This window comes from Pseudorca crassidens, chromosome 9, assembly GCF_039906515.1.
Source record: "Pseudorca crassidens isolate mPseCra1 chromosome 9, mPseCra1.hap1, whole genome shotgun sequence".
NCBI classification, from domain to species: Eukaryota; Metazoa; Chordata; class Mammalia; order Artiodactyla; family Delphinidae; genus Pseudorca; species Pseudorca crassidens.
The window spans coordinates 105,545,577-105,558,095 of record NC_090304.1 but is presented as its reverse complement, the minus strand read 5'-3'; the positions used below and the strand labels follow the sequence as shown (position 1 = coordinate 105,558,095).

Sequence of the window (12,519 nt, the reverse complement as noted above, 5' to 3'; positions counted from 1 at the left end):
GGCATGTGTAAACCCTGTGTCCAACATAGAAGTAGTATCCTAGTAGTGGGCGTATTGGAATGTAAGTATCATTCATTACAGCAAGAGTGAGCCAGTTTTGGTCCCTTAAAATGGACAGATTCCTTAAGTGGAGTTAAATAGTTCCTGCAAGCCAGGCTCAAGTATCTCTGAAGAGAACGAACTGGCTATCATAATCAGGATGGTCCCAGGATTAGTGTCTTTCTGACTGAATAGGTCTTGCTGTTAGGATTGTAATGACTTCAGCAGAAACATGTTAATTTGAGGTCAGGGTCCATTTTTCTATGGCCGAAGCCTGGGATATGATATAATATTCCCTATAAAAGGGAATCTGCCTTCTGTAGTGCTTAAAAGAACAGTTATTAAGTTTTTGTCAGCAGGGTCAGATGGAGGATAATAGATCCAGCAATCTGTTAAATTCAGATTAGTAACTATGGTCTGGGGTCGGGGGGAAGTACAAGAGTTTTGTTTTTCCTTAAGTGGCAGAAGGAGATCTTAGGAGTTCAGAAACAATAGGATGAAGATGAAAGATCGTATTGGTTTTAATAGTCAAGATTAATAGTAAAGAGTACTGAAGAATCAGAAAATTAATCTGATTTTGTCATCTTGGGTAGGAGCTGTCCATTTTGAAGTCAGTATCTTCTGGAGAATTCCTTAGAAGGAATGGATGCACAGGAGTTGGAAGGGTGTGATATGTGTCTTTTAAGTTGGGAAACATGAATCCAATGAATGCCACCTCAAACTGTTACCACTGAATCAGTTGTTAACAATATCTGATCAGTTCCTTTCTATTGATAATCAATGGAGAGTTTTCTCTGGTGGCATCTTTTCCAGAAAACCAAAACTCCAGATTTTAAATCATTCATAAGCTCTTCTCTGTGATAAACCTGGGGTATCATTGTAGTATCAGTGTAGAACCTAAGATTTAAACCAAAATTCCCACTTGAAAAAGGCAGCCTACTATCAACTCATAAGGAGTCGACTTGTGGGTCGTAGAGATGATTTGTCTTATTGCTATCAAGGCTCTTGGCAGTACTTAAGACTGTGGAAGTTAAGAGGGTTTTTAAGTGCTTTGATAAGTATAGTTTTAAGATCTCATGTGTTCTCTTTATTTCTCTCTTGAAGTTTGTGGGTGATGGGGACAGCGGAGAGTCTGAGTAAAAGATCAGCTTATGGAGTTCTTTCAGAGCAACATCAGTGTAATGTGTGGTCCTGTTACTTGAGAATAGTTGGGATTTCCCCAATCAGGAATACAGAATCTATTAATTTTTCTTTTGCCGTTACAGCATAGCTGTTTAGCATGAGGACGCCTCAATCTACCCTAAAAATAAACAATCATCAAACAAACTCATAGCTCATTTGGAGGTGTTTAAAGATATACATCAATGCTTGGTTCCTATCTTTGTCTTACCAAGGTTGTGTCATCGCTGGGAAGGCCATACACTGGAAATACCCATGGGGTAGCTCTTGAAATCCCTGCCCCAGTGTTGGTACAATATTGATGTATCTCAGATGGACAATCTTGTTCATGTCGGAAGCTCCCTGCAAAATGGCTACTTCCAATTCCAAATTGTCCTTGGTGAAATTGAGTCAATTGAGAGATAAGTGTAACGTGTTAGGATTATGGAGAAAACATGAAGGAAACAGATGTTTGGCCTGGAAGAGATGCAGTTTCAGATTGAGATGACTCATAAGAACTGCAGTGGTCCATAAGAATAATGCTTGTGTAACTTTTTATTTCCAGTTGCAGAGGCCAGGGACCAGATGAAGCCTCCTGGTTCTGGGCATTTGAAACTAAGCAAAGCAGTTCACACAAAGACAAAATTGAAGTCAAGTCCTAATAAGGTTTTTTTAAACATCTTTATTGAAATACAACTTACATATCATAAAATTCGCCCATTTAAAGTGTATACTATAGTGGTTTTTAGTATATTCACAGAGTTGTGTAATTATCCCCCCGAAAGGAAACCCTGTACCCCTTAACAATGCCTCTCTTCTAGTCCTACCCCTATCCCTAGGCAACTACTAATACACTGTATAGATTTGCCTGTTCTGGACATTTCGTATAAATGGGAGCATGCACTGTGTAGTCTTTTCTGACTGACTTCTGTCACTTTCTGTTATATTTTCAAGGCTCATATATGTCATACCTTGTAAAGTTTTGAAATGTTTTTGCCAGTCGGAGATCTTCTGAACTCAGCCTCCAGGGCCAGTTCAGATGGACCAGTCTGGTCTCTGTCCATCCTCTCATTACAGTGTATTTCTCTTGTAGACAAGAGTCAACACTAGATAGATAGATCATAGGAGCAGGTGTTAGAAGGCCAGAAAACAGTTTTGTCAGGGAACAATGACAAGTCCAACTGGATAAACAAAATATTCCCCAAAGACCTTTTTCTAGGAAAGCAAAATAAGCCCAACACTGAAAGGCTTCAGTGAAATATTTGAGCTCACTTGAGCATGAGCTTACCTCCCGGCCAGAAGCAGGTTGCACCTCAGAAGGACTTTTAGATATGCACTCTGTTGTCGAGGTTCCCAGTGCAAGGCAGAAAGACCTTCAGCCAAATCTCGATGAGCCCTTCATTTCTGCCAATGCGCTGTTGCCAGAGGCCACCAGGAGCATACCTGGTTAAACAAGTTGAGTTCAGTACCCATTTGAAGTGTGGGAGGTCACACACCATGGGGTCTTTCGGGCTTCTCAATAAGAGGGTGTTAGAAAGGACTTATTAGAGGATTTGGGCTTGTGTTAGGTGATTTCAGGACAGCTGCAAGAACAAAGGATTGTTTGTTCAATCCAATTCAAGTAAGTGGGATTTGCTCGGGGACTGGTGATGTCGGAAAGCATAAATAACTCTGTGACTGAGAATCTTAACAAATATCTAGGAATGCAGACCAAAGTAAACCTAAAGCCAGCAGGGACTTCCATTAGCTAGAAGGGGGAGGTTTGGTATTTTTGTGATTGCACAGTGACCTTGTTTTTGTCTGTGCTTAAAAAAATTATGTGTTTGAGACCAGTGTGATCGGGTCTGATGTTGGTGTTCTGCAAGATTGTTTTATGTCCAACAGAAAATACTAGGCCTAGCTGTGAATACCAGGCCCACTCCTAAGTGTCAGTGTCAGGCCAGTTCCTCTTTCTCAAGTATGAAATAAGTTGTTTAAAACATATAGAACTGTGGCTGGAACATGGTAAAAGCTCAGTAGTGGCTGGACCACTGTAATTATTTTTCACCACCAGAATGGTTTTTGTAAGTGTCTTAAGTACTTAAACAACGGTTAGCGAAAACAGAAATCAGTTTGATGGAATAGAAGCTATTATACAGCACTCCTTAATGATGGAAGAGAGTAGATTCTCTCTTGATAAAATAGCCCTTAACATGCAAAGCTGATTGTCTCTATAAATCCGCTTTACTGTTGTATAAGAGAGAGGGTTCTATTCAGAATTCTTAGTCCTCATTACCACTGAGAGCAGAATCCCTATAGTTTATTTATTTATTTAATTTTTATTTATTTATTTATTTATTTGGCTGTGCTGGATCTTAGTTGCAGCACGCAGGATCTTTAGTTGCAGCATTCGGGCTCTTTTAGTTGCGGCATGCAGGATCCAGTTCCCTGACCAGGGATCGAACCTGGGCCCCTGCATTGGGAGTGCAGAGTGTTACCCACTGGACCACCAGGGAAGTCCCAGAATCCCTATAGTTTAGAAAGGAAACTTCTTTTTTTTTTTTTTTTTTTTTTTTTTTGCCGTACGCAGGCCTCTCACTGTTGTGGCCTCTCCTGCTGCGGAGCACAGGCTCCGGACGCACAGGCCCAGCAGCCATGGCTCATGGACCCAGCCGCTCCGCGGCATGTGGGATCCTCCCAGACCAGGGCACGAACCTGTGTCCCCTGCATCTGCAGTTGGACTCTCAACCACTGCGCCACCAGGGAAGCCCGGAAACTTCATTTTAGTAATTTAAGAAACATCACTATCACCTCAGCAAAGTAAAATTGCTGGTATAGCCTGCTATTAAATCAGTTCAATTAAAATTCCAATTAATATGGTTACTTGTGCTGTCATGGGCAGAAACCACCGTCTCAGGAAAAAGTTTACAAGATTTATTTGTGCTGATGGTTACGTAAGTGATATAACACTATGTGTTATAATGTCCACAGTATGGATAGATTTCTAAAAGTCTGTTTTAACTCTTAATTTAGCTTGGTGTTGTTTTTATTTTTGGCACATTTAATGTGCCATGGACTAGAAGAGAGTACCCTTTGTTTTACTTTCCACGCTTTCTATCCATCAGATTAGGGATCTAGAGGCCAAGGTTTAGATATTTTAGAATGGAAATAGATTTAAGAGGGACCATCTGCTAGATATGTCTCGTACTCCATTTTAGTTCTTTTTGACCAGCCTTTTAAGCAGACTCCTGGTAACACCAGAATCAATCCAAAGCACAGTGGGTTTCATTTCCACCTCACCATGACCCCACTCCCTCCTAAAAGTATTACAGTTTACTTGATGGTGAAATTTCAGTTAGATCAGTCTTCCTGGCCTGCCCTAATCACACCTTCAGGCCTTTTTTGCAAGTCTTTACCTATAAGCTTTAATGTTGCCTGCGTTCTGAAGAACTGCAGAATACTATAAAGTAGATTTTTGTGTGTGTCCATGCTGTCCAGATCCAAATACCTGGATTTTTCCAGTTTTTAATCCTAGGACAGATTGAAATGTTAGTGTTTAGTTCCCTCTTTAAGGAAAAAAGTGACAGTGGGAAGATATTGACAAGTGAACAGCTCTTTCTTAAGCAAAATGCAACATTATCTGGTCCTCCAACCCACATCTGGTTTAAAAACAAATGAGAAGGATCAGGAATAAGTTGGATAAATAGGCATAGGGGAAAAGCATAAATGTTTCTTGATAGTAAGGGAATAAGAAAAGAAAAGGCATGCACAGGAATGCCAAACACACACCAGTAAGGGTGAGATGGGGGTGAGGGGACAGGAGGAATAGAGGTGCAGTTAGGGATGAATGTAAATGCATAGGGTCTTGTCTTCTTTCAAAAACCTCTATCAGGGCTTCCCTGGTGGCGCAGTGGTTGAAAGTCTGCCTGCTGATGCAGGGGACACGGGTTCGTGCCCTGGTCCGAGAAGATCCCACATACCGCGGAGCAGCTGGGCCCGTGAGCCATGGCCGCTGAGCCTGCGCGTCCAGAGCCTGTGCTCCGCAACAGGAGAGGCCACAACAGTGAGAGGCCCGCATACCGCAAAAAAAAAAAAAAAAATCTGTATCAGTGTATTAGAACACAGTATAACAATTGGTGTTCTTGATGATTACCGTGAGTCATCAAGAAACAAGAAAAGAATTATATTTAGTATTATTTATTTAAGAAGTCAAGGCAAAATACAACTGTCACAAATTTTCTAGTGCAAATTATTTAATAAAGTAAGCTTGGATGCCTTAAAAGGGATTCGGTTAGTTTTTTGGAAAATTTTACTTAAGTAGAAAATGTAATCGGTTCCTAATGTCAGCAAATTCAAGTGTTCCAAGGGGGAAAACTGAAGTATCGGATTCAAAATTTTCACTGGGAGGAAGTTTCATCCTGTGTATCTGTTAACAGATGATATTTATTAAATGTTCACATGTATATGGTGTTGTACAACTGTTACAGTTAGTACCTTTTAGCTTTCATTAAAATACTGCAACCAGAAGAGTGCTGGCCGTAAGGACTGCACAGCCGCAGAGGCTCGTTTGTTCACTTGGGGCAGCACAGCTTATTCGCACGCCGTAAAGACATTGACCGGGTTTAGTACCTGATGAGAACAGGCGAGGCTGGTTGGATCTACCCTCCCACTGAAAACAACGTGATCTTTTTATTTTAAGTCACCTTTTAAAGTATTTGAAAAGATGGTTAGGGAACTGCCAGGTTAATTTTAGGGGGGAGTCTGATGCAGAGAGGTAAGTACATATCAGAGCACTAAAACCATTTTTTACGTAAGACATTTGCCAAAACACAAGAGGGCTTTGGTTCATCAAGTCGAAGAGTGAGGGAAACAGAGGTCGACCCTGTGAAGTCTTAAAGAAGTTGCCCCACGCATTAAGCACTAGGACTCAACCTGCTCCCCTTCCTCCAGACTCCACAGGGGATTCTAGAAACAGCTGCCTTGGCAGTGGGCCGACTAAGAGATGAAAAGGGAAAAGGGGGAAAAACACATCCCTGAGAAGTGGTGGGCACAGACCAGCCTCCTGCAGATTTACATCCTGCTTACTCCTTGCATGGGTAGGCCAGTGAATCTCAAACAGTGAATTGGGTTAGACAGGGCCTGCCCTCTAGGAATCTGGCAGAGGCGAACAGAAAGCTTCTCTGGAAGAGGGTATGTTCATCCTCCCCTTAGCAAATCAGTCCCCTGCAAATCATTTTCAAGGGCAGTAATCACTGTCAGAACAACCAGAGCACGCACGAAACATGGATATCAAACATTTTGGCAGCAGATGGGATTTCAGCAGAAGAGAGAATTGGTGAATCAGAAGATAAATTAGAAGAAATCACCTGAGTGCTGCACAGAGAGAGAAACTATTAGGGTTCTCCAGAGAAACAGAACCAGTAGGACATATATATAGATATACAGAAGGAGGTTTATTCGGAGGGATTCACTCACATGATTTTGGAGGGTTAGAAATTCCATAATCTGCTGTCTGCCAGGTGGAGGCCAGGAAAGTCGGTTGTGTGGTTCCAGCCCAAATCCGAAGGCCTGGGAACTGCTGGCCTCTTAGTGTCCAAAATCCCAGTCCAAGTCCAAAGGCCCAAGAACCAGAAGTGCTGATGTTCAAGAGCAGGAGAAGATGGATGTCCCAGCTCAAGCAGAGAGCAAATTTGCCCTTCTTTCACCTTTTTGTTCTGTTCAGGCCATCACCAGACTGGATGATACCCACCTGCAATTGGTGAAGATGATCTTCCTTACAAAGTCTACCAATTTAAATGCTGATCTCTCTGGAAACACCCTCACAGACACACCCAGAAATTATATTTTACCAGCCCTCTGGTCACCCCTTAGCCCAGTACATTGACACATACATTAACCATCACACAGACAGTGGTAGAGACTATAGGTGTAAAAGAGGGTAAGGGTTATGGATGGTACAAACATAGGTATGATGAAAGTCCTAAAAGGAGAGGAGAGAATGGCTGAGAATTTTCCAGAATCTACGAAAGACAACAGTCCATAGATAAGAGGCCAGCAAATTCCAAACTGGGAAGAGATGAAAAGAAACATGAACCTAGACATATTATAGAGAAAATTCCGGGAAAAAAATTGATGACAGATTACCTTCAGAAGAATATCTGACTTTTAAATAATATTAGAAACCAGTGAAATGATATCCTCAATATGCTGAAGGAAATAACTACCAATCCAGATGTCTACACACAGTGAAAATATCTTTCAAGAATGGAGATAAGACATTCTCAAAGAAAAACAGAATTCAGCAGTATATCATCATTAAAGAAATGTTTAAGGATAGACTACAGGTAGAAGTGAAGTGAACACAGATGGAAGGTTTAATATACACAAGAGAATGAAGAGCAAAGAAAGGTAAACATGTGAACAGATGTGGACAAACATTGCTTATATGAAAGAGTAGGGGCTTTATGAAAACAAAGAAGTAAAACGTCAGGCAATAATTTGTAAATTGAAGAATGGGTGTGTATGGGAAATGAAGTCAAAATGTTGTAAGATCCTTCTGTTGTCCATGAGGAAGGAAAAGTTTTTAGACTTGGTTAAGTATGTGTCTAATTTCCAAAGCAACCAGTAAAGTGAATAGGAAAAGACTGTAATTTCCAAACTAATAGAAAGGGGGAAATGGAATGATTATTATCATTTATATTCAACAGGTTGATTCTAAAATGTAAAAAATGCGAAGGGCCAGGAATAGCCAAGATGTTCAGGGAGCAAATGAACAAGGTGAGAGGATTTGATCCTCCTCAAATCAAGATTTATTATAAAGCTACAGTAACTAAAGTGTGGCATTCATGCAAGTACAGACAAGCAGAGGGAACTAGTAGAGAACCCAGAAACAGACCCATGCTTTTAGAGCACTGCAGAGCAGAGGAGAAAAGACAGACTTTCCAGTAACTGTGTTCCATCACAAAATCAACTCCAGGTGTGTTAAAGAAAAGACCCAAGTGCCAAGGGCAAAACCTAAATCTTTCATAAGGTAATTTGAGATAGGGAAGGATTTTTAAAAACAAGCTCTGAAAGCCATAACCATAAAGGAAAAGACTGATCAATTCAATTAAAATATAAATTTTTTGGTCATCAAAAGAAAATGTAAAAAGACAAGCCATGTAAGAGGGGAAAATATTTGTAACATCTTTTACCTACAAAGATTTTGTATCCGAAACATGAAAAGAACTCATGATAAAAAGGACAACTCAATAGCAAGACTTGAACAGGCATGTCACAGAAGAGGGGTTCAATAAATACATGAAGTTAAAAAAATACATATTCTATGACCGAGCAAGTCCATTCCTGATAATAGATACCCTAGAAAAAAAAGCATGTGTATGTGCATTGTTACTTGAATATATGCACAGCAGGGAATTCCCTAGCGGTCCAGTGGTTAGGGCTCTGCGCTTCCACTGCAGGGGGCATGCGTTCTCAATCCCTGGTCGGGAACAACAAAAACAACAAAGTATATTCCCAGCAGTGTTGCTCATAGTAGCCTGAAACTGTCCATCAAGAGTGAATTGGATAGGGCTTCCCTGGTGGCACAGTGGTTGAGAGTCTGCCTGCCGATGCAGGGGACGCGGGTTCATGCCCCGGTCCGGGAAGATCCCACATGCCGCGGAGCCTGCGAGTCCAGAGCCTGTGCTCCGCAGCGGGAGGGGCCACAACAGTGAGAGGCCCGCGTACCGCAAAAAAAAAAAAAAAAAAAAAAGAGTGAATTGGATAGATGATGAATAATATCTAACTTCATTTACATGTAACAACATGGATAAGTCCACAATATTGAAGGAAAGAAGCAAGGCATAAGAATACATACAGTGTGACTCATTTTATGTAAAGTTTAAACCAGACACCATTAAATGGTATGTACTCTTGCGTACTCTTCGTGGTGAGGGCATGATAGTAAATATTTTAGACTTGACTTCTGTCCCAAGCTCACTTGCTCCACTCTGCCACTGGAGTGAAAGCAACCCTTGATGGTGTTCAGCTGTGTTGTAGCATAAAACAACCCCTAGTTTATGGAAATATGCATTTGAGGTAAAATTACTTTTTAAAAGGAAGGGGGAGGGGATTTCCTGGCGGTCCAGTGGTTAGGACTCTGCGCTTTCACTGCCGAGGGCGCGGGTTCGATCCCTGGTTGGGGGAGGATCCAGCAAGCGGAACAGCACAGCCAAAAACAAATGGAAATAAAAAATAAATAAAAGGAAGCAGGATAAGAAGAAAAGGAAAAAAATGAAAGAGGATGCTGATGGTTGCCTCCTGGAAGGAGGGGTTTGTGATCAGAGAAGGGTAATGGGAACTTTCAGGATGCTGCCAGTGTTTTAGGGGGTTGTGAGGAGGTTTCACAGATGTTCACCTTACAGCTGTCTTTCTCATTCTATGTGGAAGTTATGTGTACAACAAGTAAGTTGTATGTCACAATAAAATAAGTTTTAAAAAACAAAACTTGTTAGTGCTTCCTTAAATGATTGTTACAACATTACTTAATTTTATGTGAATTTTTGTTTAGTTTACATTTGAATTGCTCTACTTTCTAAAATTTATATCAAAGAAATACTCTTGAAAGAATTTAAGTAGTGATATAAGGCTGTTGTTTCACATGTGATTTTTTAAAATCACATAAACGTTTAATTAAAATAAAAGTAGGGACTTAACCTGGTGGTCCAGTGGTTAAGAATCCGCCTTCCAATGCAGGGGATGGATGTGTGTTCAATCCAGATCCCACTTGCTGCAGGGCAACTAAGCCCATGTGCCACAACTACTGAGCCCATGCACCGCAACAAAAGATCCCGCACGTCACAACGAAGACCCTGTGTGCCGCAACTAAGACCCGATGCAGCCAAATAATAAAATAAAATGTAAAAATTAAACAAAAGTTAAAAAGTTATAGAACACTACTACTTCTGACCGGTAATTCAGGGTATATACATTAGATAATCTGTTCAGAGGCTTGGAGACACAGCTTACAATTTATATCTTGGCTTTATTTATTACACCAAAGTATTGACAGCTGTCTTTTTTATTCACAGGTTCAGTAGATGAAGGCGTCACTGAAGGGTTACCTACACTTCAGAGCACTTCTAGCACCAGTGCTCACGCAGATGATGATGATCGGTTAGTACTAACATAGTACATAATTTTCTTGTAAGGGCTGTGCTTGTAACTCTAAACCCAAGCATTCTATCTGGGAATTATATAAAAGTTTATTGCGACCTCCCTTTAGTATATTTTTTAGTCATCAGGTAGCCACATAAATTAGACAACTTATAGTACAAGGGGTTTTTTTTGGCATTTCCAAGACTTCCCAGCCCAGTTGCTTTAAATAGTATCTATATAAGGGGTTGGCAGGCTGTGGACCACAGGCTAATTCCAGCCACCACCTTTATTTATAAATCAAGTTTTATTGGAACACAGACATGCTCATTTGTTTACATATTGTCCGTGGATGGCAGAGTTGAATGGTTGAAACAGATCATGTGGTGTGCAAAGCCAAAAATAATTACATCTGACCTGCTACCAAAAAAGTTGATCAAACCCTTATCTATATACTCATGGTTCCCAAGTCATTATCTTCACATTGACCCTTCCTGTTTGATAATTTTCACATAGACATAGCAGGGCCAAGACTTAATATATGGCCAAGACAGACTCTAGCCTTTCCCTCCCCTCAGGCCTGCTCCTCCAGTCCTCCTGTCTCGGTGAACAGCACCATCATCCCCCCAGTTCCCCAAGCATTGTCTCTGGGAATTATACTTGATCCTTCTTTCCCTCACCTCCCACCACCATATTTAATCTTTAAGCAAGTCCTGTCAGCTCTGCATCCAAAATATACTTCTCCTCCTTCTCAGTCCACTTCTCCTCCAGCTCTGCTACTGCCACCCCAGCCCAGGTCATCACCATCTTTTGCCTTCACTACAGTAATCTTCAACTGGCCCCTGATTTCATTCTCCCCTACTCCAGTCATTCTCCATGTAGCAGCCAGAATGATTTTGTTTTTTAAATTAAGTCAGATTATGTTGCTGTTCTAAGTAGCAGATTCTTAAAATTCTCCAGTAGATTCACACTTAAAATCTAAACTCCTCACTATGCCTTTACAGGCCTACCTGATAGGACTTCCTTCAGACCATACTCCTCCTTGCATACCATATCCAGCCACGCTGACCTTCTTTCAGTTCCTAGAATATTTCTAGTCCATATTTGTTCTGGTTTGGGGCCTGTCTGCCATTTTAGGGCCTTTACTCTGCCTGAAATGCTTTCTCCCCTAATTTCCACATTGCTCACTCTTTCCTGAATCTTCAGATCACTGTCTAAGTGTCAGTTCTCAAGGAAAATTTTCCTGACCACCAGTCTAAAGTAAAACACCGATCACTCTGTTTTAATTCTCTGTTCTGATCATTTTCTCAAGTGTTTATTGTCTGTCTCTGACCACTGAATATAGACTTCACTGAATTAACTCCTCCTCTTAGAGTCCGGGACAGACTTAAAAAGTATATTTGTTGAAAACTTGAAGGATTCAAAGAACTCAAACAAGGTTTATTGTTCTTGAATAGCTAAACCTGATACAGCAGGTTATGAACCAGAGTCATTTGAATACGTTAATGAAGGTGTAAACAAATGGAAATATGCCTACATTCCTTAATTTCAAACGTTAATGAGGTTGTCTGTTCTATACTAGATACTGTGCTGAGTGGTGGGCATATTGAGATGAAACGTAATAACCCTTTACCCTCAAAGAGATCAAGCCAACTTTGGGGGAGGGGGAGGAGGTTAAAGACAGACAAGTAAGCAGATAATCATGAGTCATCTGCAGAGGGATCGGTTGCTCTGCATAGGAGGGTACCTGCCTAAACCACTGATGAATCAAAGAAGGCTTTCGGGAGGAGGAGGTAACTTCTTGGGTACATTTCATAAAACGGCTGGGAGTGTTATCTAAGCACGTGAAGGAAGTTAAATACATGAAAGCACAGCACTGAGAGAGAACTGTTAAGGAGGAACTGCTTGGTATGGGTATGTTTGGGGAGTATGACAAGAAATGAGGCTGGAAGAGTACACAGACCCAGATCATGCAGAGTCTCGTCTGCCTTCACTCTGAAGATAACAGTGAACCATCACAGGATTTTTATCAGGGGACTGATTTAATCAGAGAGATCACTGTGAAACAGTGAGGATGGGTTAAAGGGGTGTGGGCTAAAGAGAAGGAGTTATTAATTCAGCCGTGTATTGATGAGGGCCTGAATTAAAGCAGTAGTAGGAAGGAAAGTATTAGAGAGATTAAAGATACCTAAAGTAAAATCATTTATG

General features: G+C 41.0%; 1 protein-coding gene across 4 annotated transcripts in view; it reads left to right on the top strand.

Annotated features, from left to right (window-relative positions):
• ZBTB44 (zinc finger and BTB domain containing 44) overlaps nt 1-12,519 on the top strand; it is a 70,816-nt gene that overhangs the window by 47,098 nt on the left and 11,199 nt on the right. For all 4 annotated transcript variants that reach the window (XM_067751589.1, XM_067751588.1, XM_067751587.1 and 1 more), the window contains exon 3: nt 10,248-10,332. In XM_067751589.1, the coding sequence (XP_067607690.1) occupies nt 10,248-10,332 (85 nt within the window). The remainder of the gene's footprint in view (nt 1-10,247; nt 10,333-12,519) is intronic.